Genomic DNA, 21,996 nt, shown 5'->3' with positions numbered 1-21,996 from the left:
GTTCACCTTGATTATTTATCAATCAATAAAGAAGGGGTATTTTTTTCCTACAAATACCATATTTCATGAAGAATCCATTTTGACTCATCCTAATTTCATGTCTGAAGATGGCCTCAGTTTCAATTTCAGGGAGCATTTAATGCTGTCTACTGTCAATGGTAATCAAATCTATAACTGTCTTATACTTGCTAGCTGTTCAGTTCTTTCAAAATGTTCTTTTGTCATTTCCCACACACAATCAGTTCATACAACAGGTACTTATTTGAGCATTTTCTTTGTGCCAGGACCTCAAGATACTAAAATAGAGATGACCAAGACAGAGAAATTTCATTCGGGATACCCTAGCCTAGTGGTATAGTTGGGCCAGAAGTTTGCTTTTTCCATGTGATGAGAGATGTAAGAGTTAGGATCAGAGAACCTCACAATTAGATCTTTTCCACTCTCTGGCTATGTGACCTTGAGAAAATCTATTAAATATTCTGAATCTTGGTTTTCTTGTCTAGAAAACATTAACAGTAATATCTTCCCCTCAACTTTGCAAGAGTTTTGTGGGACTCAGATGAGAACATGCTTTGTCCAGTACTCTGCAGAGGCCATGATTGCAGAGAAGAGGTGTACCCACACTGTGATTAGAGTGCCGCAAAAAGAGAAGTGATCATTACCCTCATTCTACAGGCAATGCAATTAAGGAACAAAGATGTTGAGTGACTTTTCCAGAATCACAAACCTACTGGTAGAATAACTAGGTCTAGAAGCAAATCTGACACCTTAGGCCAGTGCCCTTCCTATTAGCTCTCATGAAGATGCTTGGTATAAGCACACTTAAATTTCTATATTATTTTAAGAAGTTGGCCTTTGGATTAAGGAAAGTGCTTAGGAACAGTGGCGATTTCCATTTAATACTTAAAGAATTCATATTTCAATTAATCAAAATATTGACATTTTTCTGATGTTTAATTATACTCTTTGGAATGCATGTAAACAGATTCCAGAAACCAGGAAGGACTGTGATATTAATAAATAGAGTCTCATTATTCACCATGTCCTCATCTGTTGGTTCTATCTATTCTTCATTTCCTGCCACTTTCATTACCTTTTTGTGGAGACTTTGTGATGCTTTCAAAATATTTAAGGTGTCCATTTTACAACAAATAGCTACAGCAGAGGGCAGGATGGATAAAAGATCCATGGAAGGGAATGACAATCAGAAAATCTGGTGATTGCTTAAGGGAATGAGTTTCCACACACTTGAAACTGTTTGCCCAAATAGGAAACTCTTTTAACATGATAACAATGCTCTGAGTGTCTTGTGACTTTTACAAATGAGTCTCATACTTTAATTAACATTCCAAAACTGCTTTTCGCAAAGACAGAACTTCTAACCCAGTCTTCTATAATGAGAAGAGAAAAAGATATTGATTAACATTTCCAATTGACAGTAGGCATGATAGATCACATAAACAAAAAAACATATATCAAATAAAATACCCCTTCCAGAAACCCACACAGAACAGGATGGATGATTTAGAGTTCATCATGGCTCTCACCCATTTTTATCTAGCAGGCAAAGCAAGTAAGTGCTGGGGTCCTAGATCATCAAGGAAGAAGACACTCTTTCATTTTCTTCTAAAATAAGGGACTGGTCCAAAGATGAAAACTGAAGAGAGAGAAACAGCTTACTAAGGCAAGCTTTTGGGATGTTTCCACAAGGTTCGAGCATAAGCAAACCCTTTACAATTATCTCTGGAACCACAGCTAGAGACAGAAGAGGCACATTTTCCTGTTAGGTCACTGCTGTATATGTCTTTGAGAAGCATACACAGCTGTTATTCAGTGGGGAATCTTAGTGAGATGCAGTCTTTCAGTATCGGGTCTCATGATTCCCACATCAGTGCTCTTTCCAATAGGCTGGGTCAGCTTCCAGTAAGACCCTGTCTTAATGGTATGCTGTCTTTGCATAATGGAGTTCATGCTTTGTCTTTGGTAGAGGTAAAACAGTATGTAGAAAAGAAGATTATAGCAGGCACATGATTTTCATCTGTATTTCAGGACACATACAAAAATGCCTGTTTAACTGTGAATAAGTGTAACTTAAAATCTCTCCCGGTGGACCCCATGACAACAGAAAGGCCAGGCTTGACGGCAAGGACTCTTCGCTCAAGATTTAATAGAAACATTGAGAAGACTTGTGTATAGCTAAACATTGCTAGCTCCTGGGGAAGAAATAGGTTAAACTGAACCCCCAAGCCAAGCCGAAAAGCCTCTCCCCTGCCCCTTACTGCAGCATCCTTACCTTCTACCCCACTTAACTTAAACTTGGGCAGCTCAAAGATTCTTATAGCAGCTCTCCCAGCTAAGCTCCCAGCTGCTCAGCAGCTAATAAGCACGTTTTCTTTCTTTCTTTTTTTCCCCGTGCATTATAAAATCATTCTGCACCACCGGGATAACTGCAGGAAGAGGGTGAGAACTGCTCCCATGTCACCATGGCAACCCACTCCCTCATTCTGCCTCCCTTCCTGGTCCCAGGGCAGGCCCAACTAGTGCCACGGGGTGAATGAATTTAGAAAATGAGGAGGCAGACTATTCTCTCCACTCCTTGCAAAACCTTCTGAGAGCCTTCCTCTTAGGACTGGTAATACCTGCCTGCCTTCTGGGAGGAAAGGATGGGGTTCCGAGAGGCTTGTTCAAACCAAACTGCTAATAAGATATGAAAATTAAAAATTACCACAATCTTGTCCTCTGAAATGTTTCCCAATTAGAAAAGTTTTCTTCCTTTCTTCCTTTTTCCAGAAAATCATTCCTGTTCTTCCTTTACAGCTTACGCAACATAATCATTTTTAAAACGCGATTCTTTTTCTAAAGTAATGCATTTTTGGAATTGGGTAAGTGAAGTATTGAAATACATGCTGAGACAGCCACATGTTAAACCTGCTTTCTTAAAAATCAGTGCCAAAGTTAGCTTCCACCAAAGGTACAGTAAATAAAGATAAACATTGTTAATATTTACATTTTCAACAATCAGCAGATTCTATAACATGTTCGTTTATTTGGAACATTTTTCACTAGACATGTTAATGGGGAATAACTAATAAGAGGGTGGTAATGTGGTGACAATGACCTGAATTTACATATTTGAATTAATGAGCATATTTATATTTAATCACCAAACATTTATTCCAGACTCGATGCAGTGTCCTGGGACTGAGCAGGAATTGCAAGTAAAATAATATGAAACATAAACCCTTGCTCTCAAGGATAACCAATGACGTCATTGAAGGATTCCTCCCTACTCTGAGGTCCCATGGTCCTGATTGTCGGGGCCACTCTTTTGACATCTGTCATGCACTGAATTCTGCTTTCTACTAATTTTCCTTTTGGTAATTTATGCTTTCTCTTCCTGACCAGATTCCAGTAGCCTTTGGCTTCAAACTTGCGATTAGTAGTTGAGGGAAACCTTACAGATGTTTGATCCAAACCTCCATTGATTGTACTTCCACTAGATAGAAGGAAGCAAAGGAATATGCATTTCAGGTACTGAGAGTATTGTGACCCAATGCTAGAAAGTCTCAGGAAAGTACAAATAAACAGCGTTCCCATGGCTTCTCCATGGAGCACAGCAGAATTTCACTTGCTAATAATGTAAACACTTCAATAATAACATCATCCAATGTTTTCATAAGAGGACTGTACATCCTGCAACTTCCCCTTCCTTTCTTCTTTATTCAGATCATTCTTATTCATGTGGTATGGACTCTTAGTGCTTTTTGCTCTGTACCTGCTGTGAATAGGACCATCCCTCTCCATGCCTATATATTTTGAAACTTTTTATTTTGAAATAATTCCAAACTTACAAGATAGTTGTGAAAATACAACAAATCCCATATACAGAACTCCAACATACCCCACACCCAGATTCCCTAGCCCACTCCTTGTTGACCATCATTGTCATCTATAGCCAGAGAAGTTCTAAGTAGCATAATGGGATGGTCTAGATTCATCTGTGGTACCCTCACATTCCCTGTTCCTTTACATTGTCTCATTGTCCTGACTCTCCCTTCCTCCTAACCCCTATTTTAAGTAATCTGTATTTAAACCATAAAAAAGATGCCCTCCTTGTTAGCTGTTATAAAAGTGTTCTTCACCTACATTTGCTCCATTTCCTTCCAGTTATCCTAATCCTTCTTCCCATTGCAATGACCTAGTCTTCCTCTCCCAACTATTTATACCAAGCTACTTAATTTTCTGCTTGTCCTTATTTCTCTGTACCTGCTTAAATCTTCTCATAAATATATCCCTATCAGGAGCAGCATAGCATGGTGGTTAAACACATTGATGATGTAGCTAGACAATTTGGATTCAAATCCCAGCTTTGGCACTCATGGCATTAGACATATTACTTGGCATCTCTGTGCCTGCTTCATCTATAAAAAGGGGTTGATGGTATTTACTAGACTCTGCCTCATGGGGTTGCTGTGAGAAGTGAACTAATATGTATAAAAGCTGTTAGAATGCTACTACATTAAAAGCACACAAGACTGTTAGCTCTTATTATGTAATTGTTTAAACCATCAAATAGTAAGCACTGAGTAAGTGTTATAATTATTAAATATCACAGAGGAGCTACCAGTCATCCTTTATACTATCCCGTCCCATTTGCATTCAACTGGACTCTATGCAATCACCTATGCCTATGTGCAATGGGCTAAAAGCTCCCAGGAAGCCTAAGAATTTTGTAACCTAGTCTCCCTTTCTCTCTCTCTGTCCCGCTCTCTCTCACGTTTGCTCACTCACTAGAATTCTACTTACTCTAGTTCTTTTCTTACTCCTACTAAGGATCCTAAGAGTGCTGGTCGGCATTGCTTTTCCAACTAGGCTCAGAAAGGTTAAGTTAGGGTGGGCCACGGTGGCTCAGCAGGTAAGAATGCTTGCCTGCCAAGCCCGAGGACCCGGGTTCGATTCCCGGTGCCTGCCCATGTAAAAAAAAAAAAAAAAGGAAAGGTTAAGTTAGTTGTTCTGTATCATATGCTTAGTAAATGGCATAGTCTAGATTTAAACCCAGGTCTGGTTGACTGGAAGCCCTCAAAGCTTTAACTTCCTAGCACTTATGGGAAACAAAGAACACTCAGCTGATGAGCCTGCATGCTATGCTTGGAAGGTTTGCAACCTGCCTTTCACATCTCACTTTATAGGCAGACTCACCCTTGCCTGCACCTACATCAAAGCAAATATTAAGTCCTCTTGCTCACAACCCAGCACCTACACAAAAACACCTAGGAAATATGCATAAACTAGCTCCATGGAGACACATGCAAAGCTGTGCCCAGTCACATCATATGCAAAAGCCTAGTTACCTAACGTGCTGACACCAATAGAGGAGGCACAGGAAATGTCCTCCATTCCTGCCTCTTGCCCTAGAGTGGTTTGTTGGGGACCAGCACATGGAACCCATACACTGATGGCCTCTGGGGCTACAGCTGCTGATGGCAGAAATCCAGTGAGAGGAAAATATAGCTCACCAAACTCTTCCTGGAAAGGAAGCTAAGGTTAAATTGAGTATAAGCTCTCTAACTCCCAGATGAACAATGCTCTTAGCTACCTGAAATCCAAGTGAAAACAAGAAAAGAAATTTAGAGCAGGCCTCTGAGCAGCCAAAATCAATCCTTCAATGTCTATACACTAAAGCATTCATCTACTTTCACTTTATGCCATTTCTATAATCCACTTTTAGTTTGTTCAAGTTCTATAATCCTTGCCTACGTAGTTTGCTGATCTATAACAGATTCAGAGCAGAAATCTGGATATACAGTGACTGCTCCCCAAAGTGACTACTGAGTCCGGGTGCTAAGGAAAAAATCATAATCATTTGTTCCACAAGCGATTGGATCTAACCTTTCCTCTGTGATATTCCTCATGCTTCGTAGGGGTCCTCCAAACAAATGTTGAATACCTCGAGTGATAGAGATTGACTCACAGCCACCCAGCCAGGAAAGCAATTCTTTCTTTGTTCAGCTATGCTGTCAGGAAGAATCTTCCCTTCCCTTGGCCCCTTAGGAATATACAAGAACAGGTTTTCCAGTGTTCTCACAAAAGCATTTTGGTTATTTTAAGGCAATGGCTTCATTTCCCTTCAGTCTTCTCTTCTCTGGGCTAAATATCCCCAAGTACTTTTCCTTTTCCTTTTTTTCCTTCTCTCAAATGACACAATTCAAGTCCTTCCCTTCTGGTCGCTCTTGGAATGTTGTAACTGGCATATTTTATTTCTATCCCTCTTAGATGTTAGGACACAGAGCTGAAAACATTTAAGATGCAGTAAATTTGGGGCGCTGCTGGAGTTCTGCAATCTAGTCATATCAAATAAATTCTGTCACAACAAAGATCAGGGTCTTGAGAAAGTCAAGTCTGACTTCAGTCTTTCTTTTCCATTTGCTTTTTCACTGCTTAATTTTTGTTTTTCTTTTAAGAATATCTTTATCTTTTTCATTTAGTGTATTTCCCCAAAATTACTCTTTAAACAAATTCCAGATGGGAGAGATTTCATACTTCTCTAGCAAACATTCAAAGTTGATTTAGCAGGCTTTTTGCATTATTTGCTCATAATTTCAACAGCCATTGAGGGAAAAAAGTGAAAATGGCCACCAGTGTTCAAACCTAGCTGGGAAAACAGCATGTTCCCACTTAGTTCTCCAAAATTAATTATCTTAAGGATATTCAATGAAATTAATGAAAAGTCATAAGCTATTCAAGAAAATAATATTTTTCTCTCCAAGAGATTAGAGCAGTGGGACTGAGGCCTAAAAAGCAAGTACCACCATTGTTGGGCCTCTACCCACGGGGACACATATGGACATTCTGCTCATTAATAAAGGAGATAGTCCATCTCAGCATTCCTCATGTTCTCAACCTCCTGGAAATCACAGTATTGTGAGGATCATGTTAGATACAGCCATCTCTAAAATTATGGAGTTAATTGTAAAACATGTGCATGAGCAGCTTCCTTGCAACTCTGCCTCCCTTTTCCCTTTTCCCTTTTCTTCATTCCCTCCAGCCTTCCTTACTCAGCTTTCTCCTTTTTAATTTTTTTCTTCTCCTTGAATAGTCTTTGGTTGATTCTAGTATCTTCCTCAGTGGAACATGTTTTAATGATTCTAGAAACAGCATCTGGGCTCAACAAATACAAAACAGCATTTGTTTTAGGTGCTCTAACTTTCCCATTTCTTCTCTCTTGCTTGCCTCCCTAATAATCGAATCAAAATAATGCAAATCGATGGACACTTTGATTTTTAAAAGCTGTTATGGCTATATCCTTGAAAACATAAGTCTAAGGAAAATTTATTTCACTCTTCTTAGTGGTGCCTTCACTCTTCACCATTTTGTAAGACACAAGAAAAGTCATATGTAAGCCTAATGAATTTTTGTGCTTTTAAATTAAATTAACCTGTACCTGAGATGAGAACTAGATAGTACAATAGATTTGTGCAATGAGAATTGTTGAGATAAACAGGGATATTTTAAAAGAGTCCAGTAGAGTAAAAAAGCACCAAAATAGAAGATGAGAGATTTTTCCAAAATCTCAGTTTTGTCATTCTCCATGTAACCTTAAACAAGACACTTAACCTATTCAGAGCAGTTTCCTTGACTGTAGAATAAGGATATTTGATTAGTTCATTTCTAAAACCTCTTCCAAAACTAAGAGTCTGTGAAATTGTTTGTAAATTTGAAAAAAAAAGACAAGATGTAACACAAGGGGAAAAGGCAGATGCCATCACGAAAAAGGGAGAACATGCTAGAACTCTGTTCTTTAAAGGAAGTACTGAAAGAACAAAAATAAACTAAAAAAAAAAAAAAAGTTTAAAAACCAGGTAGCTATAAACAAGAGGATGGGACAGGCATCAGGATTTTGTGGAAAGGAAGAGAGAAGACTCAAATTGTAAGAAATCACAGAGAATTCCAAGATTACATGGGTCTCAAAATGGAGGATGGGGTCTTTCAATTCTCCTGATTTAAATTTTTTTTAAATGCTTTCTCCATGAGATAAAATAGAAACTTACAAATAAAAGATCCACAATTCTGTCAAATGTGGAAAACAGAGGAGAAACAACATTTAAGCTAAAAAGGAAAATTTGTGGCAACTCTCCCCCCTGACTCTGAGGCTCTAGAATCCTTCCTTTCTTCTATCCTAGAAGACCCAATTCTCCTAACACTAGTTGAAGTTTATAAGCTTCAGGAAGCTGAACTGATTTTAACTTATATAAACTTCTTGTCTTCATTTAACTTAAAGGGAGTTTTAAACCATCCGTGCACAGGGAAATGTGTCATCGTGGGCTTTTATAGCCTTCAAGTCCCCAGCCAAGTGGGACTTCCATTGTAGGTTCATGCTACAGTTTGTGTCTGAACTACCAGAAAAAGTATTTTAATTTCTCTGGGCCTCAGTGTGTTTAGACTTGGGGAAAAAAAGAAAAAAAATCAATGTATGAACTGTACTGGTATGTGCAGCCACACCTAACTTTTCCCTTTTTGCCTTTCTGAGCGTGGAGTATGAATCTGTATGTGCATGCTTGTGAGTAGTAGTAGTCGTAGAAGTAAGCATAGTGCTTGTGGTTGTGGTAGATCAGTTGGTCTCTGTTTAAACGCAATCCAATTGGTTCATGGTGGTGAGAAAATTGGCATTGTTAAACTAATAGTCCTTGCAAAGAATCCTCGTCCCCCTCGCTGTCCCCTTCCTAATCAATAAGCTTTGACAATAAATGGCTTGTCACTCAATCTTTGACTACTTACCATTAAAGGCCAATTGGATACCATCACAAATGCTTTTTCATTCTTAGAGGCAAGGAACGCTGGTGAGAACTTTTCCGGACCATCTAACAGATGCGCTTAAAATAAACTAGACGCACTCATTCTTAGACATTTGAATCTTGTCCCCAGAACCAGAAAGAATTTCTGTACAACAGCATGCATAAAAGTCCTTTAGAATTTTGTTCGTCCCTACATATAAATGATATGAACTGCCTTAGCATTAATTTAATCAACAAAGGTGAGTACTGCTTTCTTATCCCTAGATCCTTGCCAAAGTTCAAGCCCTGTGAAAATTTCCTTGCATGTCAAATCAGAAGCCCCATCTGCATTATGAAAGTTATTGTTGAATGCAAAAAGGCCCCTTAATGTAATTCAGTTGTCAAATTAAGGACAAAAGATTAGAAATGGTGGTTTCTGTTGCCTTGAGTCAGCTGCACTAGTCACCTTTTGTATTTTTTTTTTTTGCATGGGTCCTTCGAGTCCAATTCCAATACTGACTCCAGCTGTCCCAGCTTCTTGTTTAGCTGCCTTCACTGCTGCTGGGACGTGCATGTGCTCTGGCAGCAGTTTCCTATGGACACATCCCGTTAAATGAATGGGACATCAGGATGTGCTAGGTACGTTCTGCCACACTGGACAGGAGCTTATTTGCTGGATGTATCTGGGATGCCATTCAGCGGTGCAGCCGTTCACAGTGTTGGCAATGAGGGGGTCCAAGTTAGGTTTCCACCCCCTGGAAAATGAGGGTAGCTTTATTAAGACAGATGATTTATAAGTTAAGATTTATAGGCTGCATGATTTTAAAAAAAAAAGAAGATTAAAAAAAAACTGCATGCAGCATGAACAATAAAGTTGCTATAGCAGCCCCCTTTCTGTTTCCCCCAAACAGTCAAACTAGCAACTTAAAATATCCTGTATAGAATGAACCCAGGAGTAGGACCAGATTCTTCACTGTTCTATTTGGGGGCCAGGTATCCCAGAGTCCTTGTGATATATTATACAAAGTTAAAGCCAACTCAGCATACCACCTCTAAGGCTCTACTAAGGAAATTATGGGGACCACCAGAATCAGTGGGAAGGGTGGAAGGGTGGGACTTCATGCAGTGTATGTTAAGGGGTAAACCCATTGCTGATGGTAGACACATTATCCTCTGAGTCAAAATTTAAACCTGCTTGTAAATATCTGTGTATCAATGGGTTATATGATAAGTGGGTCATCAAAATGAACTTTATAGAATGTGATATATACTCTGGTTAGGACACTTATTGGGCATCATGGAACTAATAAAGCTTCTCTATCTCCCAAATTGCTACCTATTTTCACCTACTGCTCCTGAAACTGCACAGATCCTCTGGCATTCTATCAACCACAAGTCTCTATAATCAACACTTTCCAGTTTTGTTTGCATGATGACAGTTCTGCTTTATTAGTAACCTGAGGCCTAATCTATTCCAAAATGTTGTCTGAATCATCAAAAAGATGTTTAGAAAAAATATGCTAAGGGTAATTTTTAAATATTATTTGTTGTTTTTTTAATTTATGTACTTGTTTGCTTATTTTTGAATATGATATGAAAGAAAAAGTGGTTGGAGCCAGAAGAAGAAGGTGTTCTGTGCTTACATTTTACAGAAAGAATATCTTCCACTTAAATTCTACTATTAGAAATGAGTATATTTTACATTTTCAAGTGTATAGGTTTCCATAATACTGGAGTTTCCTAAATTTTACATTTTACAAGTCCTCTCACTTTGACTCACGTTGAACAAAGCAGAATGAGAGAAACTTTAAGGAGTGTGTTGTGGATAAATCTCTCTCATGCAAGAATTGGAGCAGTCTGAGCAAGCTTATGAGAAGAGTGGGACCTCAGAGCTGGGGGAAGCATTAAGCAGGAATAGAGGGAATCTTGAGCCACCCTTATCCAAAGGAGACATGAATGGCAGTTCAAGTGGTCTTCCTTGCCTACTCCCAAACCTGCACTTCACAAAACCCAAAATTCCATTATTACTTGTCTATTCCCACTGATCTTGCTTCCAGTACTCCTGTGTTATCTGATATTTCTAGATAAGTCCCAATGTCTGCCATAGTATTTCCTGATAAGAGACCTTGGAAAAGGAGGCATGAGAAGAGAGCATATAAGTGAGTGGTTTAGGTTTCTATCTGAGGGAAAAGGCAGGGGAAGCTGCACTTAAGTGAAAAGACAGTAAAATTTGGGATAGTCTGTGACTTTTTTCTAGAGTGGGATAAAGTTCAAAATATGCATACCTACTATTGAATTTCAAAAATAAAACAGAAAATATTTGAGTATCTTACCAATTGAAAAGTGATTTTTAAAAGTTTTTTCTTTCCTTAAATGTCAAGTAATATATTAGGGAAGTTGGGCAAAAGCAATGCATGTTGCTTGTTAGTAACATGGTCTCTTTCCCTTTTTGAAGAAAATTACAGAGCATTATGAAAAATATGTTCCTACACATTTTGTGTTTTACTTATTAAATTTTCTTGATAGAGTTGACTTAAAACAAATGCATGAATGAAAAAGACATTCATAAACTGAATTTTGTTATAGAATGTCTGAAAGTCAACCTTTTAGGTAAGGCTGATTCAATTAGGTTAGGTCAGCTGCAGAGACAATAGCAGATATAGTTTAAATGTGCTGGCAGGGCTTTGAGCCTTTATAAGATAAAAAAGTATGTAATTGAGTCCATCAAGATGAGAGATCATGTGTCTCTTCAAAATAATTTTTTACTATAAATTGATTTTGGGAAAAAATATACTGAACATTGTAATAGCTCAGCTTCACCTAGCAGGCATGCCTCTGTTCAGACACTAAGTTAGACACTACATGGAAATGGCCCTTAGACTTCTAAGCTCTGAGGAGCACGTTGCCCTCTCAGCCATTAGTATGAGCTAACTCTCTAGATAGATGTATGGTAAGAGGGAGATTGACCTAAACAAATCCTTGCTGTTTAACCCACATCGTATTCTGTAAGAGCACATTGGCAGCTTATTCTGATAATGGAGAACAAATTCCATGTATGTTGGATATGTCTTGGACTCTTTCTCAAGGAGTTTACTAACTCCTACTGCTAAAGGGATTGATATAAAATGGATTCATCTATTTTAGTCCACAGTGTTTAGTAAAATGTGCTTTAATGTGTGTGTGCACCTAAGGATAGTCCAATTGTGAAGAAAATGCCATATTTTTAATGTCTTCCATGATATAATTTTAAAACATTTATTTAATCCTCATGATTCTTTCTTCTGAAAGAGGGAGGATGAGAAATAGAACATGGAGGAAGCTCATTCAGACATTCTCATAAGTAAGCAATAGTACTAATACAGTCCGACTGAACAATTTCCATTTCCACTATTCAGTTTCAATATTGTGGTTTTGTAAATGGGAGAAAGAAACAAAACATTAATAACTTATATGTCTTGCTGAAGGACAAATGAGAGGCAAACTTGAGAACTGATTTGATGTGCTGCCACATCTTTGTGATATGTGAAAATGAAATCACATTTTATCAAAATGTATTTTAATACACAGCTACAAAAAATCCTTTATAGGTTTTCAGGGATAATATCTTATATCCCCAGTGCAGGTGTAATCAATGACGATTCATACATAGGTTTGGGGAAACATTTAGGGCCATTCAAGACGAAATGTCTACACAGTTGGAAGGAGCATTATTCACATTACAAATAGCAGGGGTTATTTGATGGTGAATAAGAAAAAGAAAACAATGTGCACAAAGGGACGTCTGTGATATTCAGGTTTAGAGAGTTCTTTGATGTCTTACATCTGCAAAAAGCAACAGAAACAGATTGTTCCTACTTGAGAAGGACTAGCTCACTGCAATTGGAATACCAAAAGTTTGTGAGTGATCTTGATTATTTTTTTTTTAGATTTTGCCTGAATTTACATGTAACCCAGAGCATAAACAATATGTAAAGCGTTTTGTTATGATTTTTCCATGGCCATCTTAACTGCTTATATAGGACCAAATTTCTAGCCATATAATAATATGTACTACCAAAATTTTTCTTCTCTTCGTATTACTTTAATTCCAAGGCAACACACAAGATCGAAGTTAAAGCAAGGGAATTAGAGACCAGAAATATTTATATCTTGAGGCAGCAAGTATAGATTTTGAGATGATCTATTCATCATTTGCTTTCTCCAAGTGTTTTTCCCAATAGTACCTTTGGAGCTGAAGAGAAAAAAATTTATATATATATCAAGTGTTTTATTTAATGCTACTTTATATCCTTAACCATAGGAACTTAATATAGACTTGGTGCTATTGTTCATGATAAGTACTAGGAAAGCAAGGCGGACCATTAAGTTAGTGGCGTTCTTTTAAAACATCATTCTTCCCCTATGGCGGCCTGATTACTTCAGTGCTAGGAGCCTGTGCCTTCTTTAAAGGGAGTTGAGGGGGCAGTTTCCATGGAAACTCAGTCAGTTTCTTCTGCCATTTCAAAACCCAAGCTGTGCAGCACATGCCACTGTCTGATTTTATCCGCAGGGGATTTTGATTATCCCACATGGGCCTCCCTTTATGGAAAAGATGTACTCTTAGATGGGTAGATGCAAATCGAATTTTTGTAAATCGATTTTACACTGCTCACATTACCAAGGATCCTGGAGCTGACTCCATTGAAGAAGCAAAGATTCCTTTTGTTAGAGGAAAAATCACTTCCTCACTCATCGACTTCAAAAAATTGTATTTCTGCATGTTAAGGTTTCTTAAAACTAGGAAATTTGTATGCAAATCTAAGAGTTTGAAAAAACCTTAAAATTTTCGACAATAAGATAAAAATGAATACATAGAGATATTAGAAGAAAGCACAGTTGAAAAATAATTTTCAGCTATCTATGTGGTCCAGAAGCACCACCTAAAGATGAGAAAGCTGAATTACTGCTCTCATAAAACCAGAGTATGGGTTATTGTAAAGGCAAGCTAACAATAAATGCAGTAGGTTCTTTAAAGCCTGTATTCAGAATTCCGCACCTACACGTGAGAATCAAGGATTCTAACTGCAGCACTGGGCTGTTTTGTTTAAGCTTCCAACAGGATTAGCAAAATGAAGGAAGAGCAGAGAAGTAGGCCCTACCATGAGACAACTAGAGCAAACACTTTACATATCTTACAACATTTTCATCCTCATGATACAGATGAAACAGGGTGTTCTAGCCCCAGATGTGGACTGCCAACCATCATGAGGTTAATCAATTTCTCCAGATTCACACAGCTGACAAGTGGCAGATCTGAGATTCAAACTGCATGTGCCTAATTTGGAATCCTGAAAGTAACAACAAACCTGTAGGGAAGAAAGCCCTCTTTCTGACATTTTTTTTTTCCCTTTCCCAGCAATGAAAGTTCTGAAAATGAGCCAAGCCAATATACTTTTAAAAAAAAAAATTTTGATGATGTTGAAGCACATTTTAAATGTCTCTTTCCCTATCAGATGATGGAGAAATGATACTTAAACACATTAAAAATTTTTCTTTGAGAAACCTCTTTTTTTGATAGGTATTAAAACCTGATTTCGTTTGTATTATTTTGGTTATAACACCTCACTTTAAATTGGAGCAGAATATGTCAACCTCCCCCTGCCAAAAGAAAAAGAAAAGAAAAAAATTCTACTCATATTAAAATGAATAAATTTTAAATAAATTTGCACTAAGTACTTAAATTAGGAAGAGTTTAAGGATTTTTTTTTCGAGGAAAAAGTAATGCCAAGTATATATTATTTCTGTTTCTTTATAAATTCTCAAAACAGAAACCTGCATGAAGTTTAGCTCCTCTTAAGATAGAATGCTTTTTACTGCTTTCAAATTTTCTTCCCCAGGAGAACATTCTGGAATTGGGGATTATCCATTTGAGGTGTCATTTAGAAAAGCAGTTGTTAAATTCAGTCATCTGTTATTATTTAGGAAATAATTACTTAGCATTTGACTGTGTGCAGTTTAATGATCAAGCTTTTTTACAAGTGTGTATAGACAGCTGTTACTTTAACAAAAATCAGTTCAATGATACGTATTGTTTAAAATACCTAATTTTGTTCTACTTCAAACTCCCATTTTAAAAATCATGATTCCACTTAAGCTAAAAGGGCATGGATAAGAGCACACTGACTATTTCTCTACCACCTTTTCATTCAGTTATTTTTTTGTTCTCCTATGACACAGACCATAAATTAATCTTAAATCTTTAATACAGCATGGTAAATATCAATTTCAAAACCCCAAGATCTAGAATTATGTTCCCTTTCTTAAGAATAAAAGAAAATTGAAAAATTTCTAAATACCAAAAGATTGTTTACACATCTAGGTGTCAAAATATGACATTCATACACTTGAAATTAATACAATTTCACTCTATTTTCCATTCCACTCTTTGATACTCTCATCTTATCTTGAGAAAGTCAGTCTATAAGCAAGTAATTTTACTGGCCTGGTCTCAATATTTCGATATTAAGGGTGATATTCTGAGTGGAAAGTACATTGAAATCTCTAGAAATAGTATATATTTATTAAATATTTACAATCTAAGATTTTTGTTCTTGACAGGAATTCAGGTGTCCATTGAATCAGAATGTGGGGGATGGAGCATGACTTGACTTTATTACTAGGTAGTCCTGTGGCCTAGTAAATTACTGGGTCTTGTTATTCTGTTTGAGAGTTAAAAATTTAATTGAAAGAAAAAGGAATTTTTCTTAACTTTTGTCCTTTTAATTCATGGTGGGTGTAAATGCAATTGAAATAGCTTAAAGTGAAAATGTCTTTGTAGTATTTATTTGATTATTCATGAGATGGCATATTTAGAAAGTTATTGTGGAGGGTAATAAGTACAAAGCTCTTTCCAAAAAATCTCTCCCACTAAAGAAAGCAATGACAATGTAGTAATTAAGAAACTGGATAGAATTCCATAGATAGGTATTTAAACGGATGCAGTGTAGATGAACATAAACTTTTCTGAGTAGTTTTACTGTCTTGATCTGGTTAATCGAGAGTGGTCTCCTATCTTCTACTCAAGTTATTTAAAAGTGACAAAGATTCCAAGGAACCACAAATCTGTCTGAATGCACAGTGATAGCCTGAAAGAATTGAAGGTTGTTGATCTTTCATTCTTGCAGTCAATTATGCTGTCCACACTGGATCCTGGCGTTAACCAGGTCAACCAATATCCTGAAGAGCAAGTAGAATGAAATTCCTTTATAATGCCAATGTTAGGAGATCAGAAAAAGGCCTTCTCATGGACCACTGTGTATATCTTTTAATGTATAAATCATGCTTCATATTTGGATTGGCATAATAGCCATGCTGTAACTGGGTTTGATTGAATTTAAAGTAATAATAAGGGAAGAAAAACATAGGGTACTTGGAGGAAATAGAGACTCTAAAAAAAAGTACCAAGTGACCAGGAAGGCTCTATGCCCTAGAGACTGTTGAATTTCTAGCAGTCACTGAAATTCATGATCATTCTGGAAAGTGTCATTGGTTTTGGAAGGAAAAAAGTAGTCAAAGGTTTGTATCTGATTGTTGTGATTAATGAACACTATTCCAACTTAGCCGGGGAACTTTTAACTCAATTTAGGTTCTTTCAAGTAGAGAGGTTAAGCAATAAAGAAAGTTGGATACATAAAGAAGTTAATTGTTTGGGGAATTTTATTTCTTTCAAGTAAATTACCCAATTTACATTTTAATTGTAGGTGCCCCACCCCTGGTTGTGATGGCTCTGGACATATTACTGGAAACTACGCTTCTCATCGAAGGTATGTAGAGATGCTTATTCTTCTCTTCAAAACCATTCTTTCCTATTTAACCAACACCACATCCATGCACAGGAATATTCTGGGGCTTTGGGGTAGGCCTAAAGTTTGACTTCACTGGTAAAACTAAGGATCTGAGATGCTTGAGATGCTTGGAGCCATAAAGCAGTGCTGTCTTAATCAGGGCCTTACTTAGAAAGCAGACTTTTATCACTGCACTGGTACCAGTGCCCCTCTTGTGATATCTCTCTTATAGTGCAAGTGGCTCATCTGTTTGAAACATTTCTAAAGTAATCTAGTAGTATGTCTTTCTGAATTGAAAGTGTGAATGAAAACAGACACCTCTAGTACATGTTAAAATCCCCAAGAACAGTCATAGAGAGGACAAATGTTCTAATACCATTGAGAGTTGATTACTTAATATTAATATTTGAGCCACAAAGCTGTACAGTTTTTATAAGCAAAGAACTCTACAAAAAAACTACAGCTTAACCTTACAAATTCTAGACACTTCTCTCACCAAAAGAAGGTAGTGTCTAAAATATAGCAAAGAAATAAATCACATAGGATTTTTTTTAATTATGCTGTTTGACATTCAGTAAATATGTTATGACCACCTGTTTTATACCAGGCCCTAAGTTAGAAGTAAATTGAAAGAATTTTTTGGTGCATTGTCTATGCAAAAGTGGGTCTAAGATCTAAAGCTTGTGGTTCAGTACATGAGTCTACTCTATATAATGAACTTCTATGTCATGTTCAGTTATGATCAACAGGTCATTGCCAAGATAAGGACATGAACATTCCTGAATTAAGACCCATCTAAAGTGAAATCTCTAACAACAGAAAAAAACATTGCTGCATCTTACAAACACAGTGAAATAAATAAACTGGGTTATAAAATATTTGTTCCTGGTCCCTGTTGGAAATTTCAGATTAGAAAGTGGGCAGTCCAAAAGCAGATGAGATCTTCTGTTTAAACACCTTCCCTACAGGGAAAGAAAAAAAAGAAAGGAAGAAAATGAATGCATAAACCAAGTGTCAATGGTAAATAACCTATCTACCAATTGCAAGAAGCAAGGTCATTTCGCACAAATGATTGAACAGAGTGAGAACATTCTGGATGAATGGTGAGGCTGCCCTTGTGCCTAAATTTAAATGGTCAGAGTAAGGGGGACAATTCACCTGGCTCACTCACACAGTTTAAATTGGGAGTCAACACTCAAATTGCGGGTTTGTTTCGTTATTGCAATCCTACAGTAAATTATTTTTTCCTGTTTTCACTTTTCAACCTTTTGAGAGCATTGTTGAAATAGGACGTGTCTACTAATTGTTACAGCCAACCAAGAGAACTGAATTATAACCCTGGGAGATTTATGTGACAACTCTTCATACTTATGTATTGAAAGCATCATTCTCTAAACCAGGGTTTCTCAACCTCAGCACAATTGACATTTGGGGTCAGATAATTCTTTATTGTGGGACTGTCCTATGCATTGCAGGATGTTTAGCAACATTCCTGGTCTCTTCCACTAGAGGCCAGTAGCACCACCACCACCACCACCCCATTCATGACAACTGATGATGTCTACAGACATTGTTTCCTGGGGGCAAATTGCCCCCAGTATACAACCACTACCATAGACCATATGGTCAAAAGAAGTCTTATTAGCTTCACGTTGTCCTGGTTTTACTAGGCAATCCAAAGCTTGTCGCTGTGATTTGAATATAGAATAATAGTAAGCAACAATTTTCAAAAAGGATTGCCAGAGTAAAACACTGATTTAGATTAAATAATTTTTTTTTTAAAATGAACCCCAGTTAAATATAAAACCTCCAAGCATATTCTGCACTACTCTTTATTTTAATCTATCTTGGAAATGTCTCAATCTTCACATTGCCAGAACTTCCAGTATCAACTAGTGTCTACACAATTTAAAAGTAAATATTTGCTGGTCACTTCATATCCAAATGTCTGTTTCTGTTCTGATTATTTTGGGGAGGAGGGGAGTTGGCATCATGTAAATTCAGCCATAATTTAAACATTCTTATTAATTTCATTTATATTTTAGAATGTTAAGTATTAATATAGTATAAGCTGTGCTTAAACTATAACTGAAGCTTAAAATTAAGTTATGCTCTATGCCTGGAGTAAATAATACCAGGGTTAATCCACAAAGCTTGAAAATCCACCTTTGACTTTGTTTAGGGCATATTTTTACTATATATAATCCTGTGGGAGTTTTAGCATATTGAAAGTCAAGTATACTGTGATATTATTTGCCTCAGTTATATGAGTCGATGGGGTCTTCATCTCCCTTTCTTTTTTTTTTTTTTTTTTCATTTCCCTTTCTAGGCTATAATGAGAAGTCATGGAACATTGATCCTTAATATTTTCATGATCAAATATCCATTTTGAGAATCTGTGAATATCTATGATCCTCTCTCTCCCACTCCCAGGGCAAATGCACACAATTCAAATTTTGTTCACAATTCCAGGATGTTCACTACTCCTTAATTTTACTGTCATAGAAGAAAACGTAACCTAGCACCAGCTTTGTACTAGACACTGTTCTAGGAACTTAAGAAAGCATGCTTTTGTATGTAATCTTCAAAGCCACACTGAAGTTAGGTAATTTCATTTCTTTTTGCATTTGAAGAAACTGAGAATCTAAGAGGTTAAGGAGCAGAGATGGAATCCAAAGTCATTTCTCATCATAGAACTACATGGCCAGGAAAGTCTTTGAAGATTAGATAGTCTGCTTCCTACTGGAAAAAATGGCACTATTTTAAATGGACTGGAATTGTGTTTGCTTTTAATGGTAGTGATGTTTTTCCATCTCTCTATAACATCTGAAACTTTCCTGAATTCAATTTAACAAGTATTTATAGGCTGTATATGATGTTCTATCAAAATCCTTCATCAAATGCTTTGCCTTTCCCTTTCTGTCTTCAGTGAAGATATTTTCTGTTCACCAACTTACATATCAGGCTATCCATATAGTCATTATTAGATGTTATCTTGGGTCTCTGGTCTCAACAGCAACAAAAAATTAGTTTCTTAAGCTTTCTTTCAAAAATCATATTTTCTAGTCATCTTTACTATTTTTCTCTGACACTTCACCAAAACCTTCTTATTCTTCCACAGTTTTCTAAGACATATCAGAACACTGCCTTCTCAGCATGGTCTTAGCAGAAGGGTTTACCTAGGACTCCTTTCTTGTTTTCTTTGATTTATTCTTTTTATTAGCTTTTTCATAGTATCATACAAATAGCAAGAGATATAAAGTCCTTAAGTTGTTATCCAGTATAGAAACAAGTCTACATTTTCACAAATAGTTATACTTATGAGTTTGATTCCCACTGGAACACCCTAAGAGAACAACTGTAGTTCTTAAGGGTCCAGAATGGTCTCAAGGTAGAATTATACTAAATAATAATAGAAGACAAAAGTGCATCTAACACTTACTATGTACCAGGAACTGTCCTGAGAAGTTTGCACATAAAATCTCACTATCCTATGATATTATTGTTACTATCCTAATTACAAATCAGGAAACAGGGCTACAGAGATCTTAAGCAATCCATACATTGAACTCCTATGTTCTTCCTGGGGCACTTTAATTTTACTCTTTTAATAATATACAAAATATAAACCTTTATGATGCCAACGGAAGGGTCTGACAATATCTACCTAACTCCATTCTAATGCGATTGGGGGAGTCCAGTCAAAGACCTCAAAGGTCTTACCTGCTATGAATTAGAGAAATCAATATGTACTGATGAAAGACAACGAACATCCAGGTTTGATGAAACTTGAAGGGAAAAAAAGAGAGTAAGTCCCCATTTGAGAAATCTTGGGTCCTTGTCACAAAATCAGAAGATGTGACTCTTCCCCAAAGGAGCTATTAGAAGCTTATTCAACTCAGCAGTGATTTAACTCCATTGAAGTCACCTCTCACAGACTACAGATTTATTTAGCCAGAGTTTCAGTGAAGTGGTCAACTTCTTCTTCAGCCTTGGGTTTCTGGCTTAATGATCTGCACATCGCCATTTCTATCTGGAGTCTAGAAGGCATTTTGAACACACCACATCTCCTGTGAACCCAAAGTCTCTGGTTTCTCTTAAATCCTCCAGTTTGCTGGATTGTTCTAGATTCTAATTCTAGAACTTGCTTTCCTATCTGTGAGCTATACATGTCCTCCAACCCCCTGGCTATTCTTTCACCCAAAGAAGACAGGAATTCTGAAAGTGTTTCCAAAATTTATAAAATTTCAGATAAAGGTACAAATAGAGCCCAGAAGCAATTATAGCAAATGTGATAAATACAGCGTCTATCTAGGAAACTGTTATTTAAAACATAATCCAAAATGTCCAGAATTCTAGAATCCTAGTAAATTCAGTAAATATTTTATTGAGCACATAGTATGCCCCAGAGACCAGGAACAATGATTACTAAGACATTTCTAACCTCAAGGGCTACATAATCTAATGGAAAAAAGAGACACTAAAACAAATAAATGTAATATACAGTAATGTGTTATGTATCTTGCAGCAACTTAAAAAACATATATAATTATTAGAGAACAAATAAGGCAGATATTAATTATGAAAGGCTCAAGGATGCATCAGATATTCTTAAGTTGGACAGATGGGCAAAAAGTAATGTCATTTTCTGAAATAAAGAAGCCTGCCTGACAGAGTGAGAATCAAATTCTTTCTACACATATTAAATTTGAGATTCCTATGTTATATCCAGATCAGAAAAGGAGAAAGGGTAAGAGTAGAAATAAAGGCTTTAGAATCACCAATATATGTTCTATTTGAACTCACTGGAAGAATAATTACAGTAAAAAGAACATAATACTTTTTTTAAATGGAAGATTGGTCCAAATACTAAAAACCTAAATTCTCAATGTTAACCTAAATTCTCAATGTTAGCCCTAAGCAGATGCTCAGAGCCACAGCTCAGACACCCACAAAGGATGTGGTTACTCTCTGACACAGAGCACACCCTGTCAGGAACAATTCTGCAGAATGAATTTCTACATTGCTCAAAACTGAAGAAGAAAGCCAAGTCTGAGTAATTTTTGCTGTGTTGAAATTTGGACCTTAAAGAAATCACAAACAGAGAGAAAAGGTGAAAGAAAAATGTCTAAAATTATTGAGTACCATATATATTTTATCAGATGTAGGGTTTTTTAAATTTAATTTATTTTGTATTATCAAACAAAAACAACATACAAACATGAATATTCTTAACATACAAACATTTCATATGTAGTGTGCAATCAATGGCTCACAATATCATTACATTGTAGTATATTAATCACCATGATCATTTTTTAGAACATTTGCATCACTCTCAGATGTGAGTTTTATATAAAGCCTTTAATGTTTTGAACCCTAAAATACAGATAAGGTAATTG

The 21,996-nt window shown here is 36.6% G+C and overlaps 1 protein-coding gene across 5 annotated transcripts in view; it reads left to right on the top strand.

The window, feature by feature from the left end:
* MYT1L (myelin transcription factor 1 like) overlaps nucleotides 1–21,996 on the top strand; it is a 625,705-nt gene that overhangs the window by 535,997 nt on the left and 67,712 nt on the right. For all 5 annotated transcript variants that reach the window (XM_077153065.1, XM_077153068.1, XM_077153066.1 and 2 more), the window contains one exon: nucleotides 16,511–16,573. In XM_077153065.1, the coding sequence (XP_077009180.1) occupies nucleotides 16,511–16,573 (63 nt within the window). The remainder of the gene's footprint in view (nucleotides 1–16,510; nucleotides 16,574–21,996) is intronic.

The sequence above is a fragment of the Tamandua tetradactyla genome, chromosome 3 (genome assembly GCF_023851605.1).
Source record: "Tamandua tetradactyla isolate mTamTet1 chromosome 3, mTamTet1.pri, whole genome shotgun sequence".
In the NCBI taxonomy this organism is placed as follows: Eukaryota; Metazoa; Chordata; class Mammalia; order Pilosa; family Myrmecophagidae; genus Tamandua; species Tamandua tetradactyla.
Note: the sequence above shows the minus strand (reverse complement) of the source record. Positions and strands in the feature narration are given on the sequence as shown.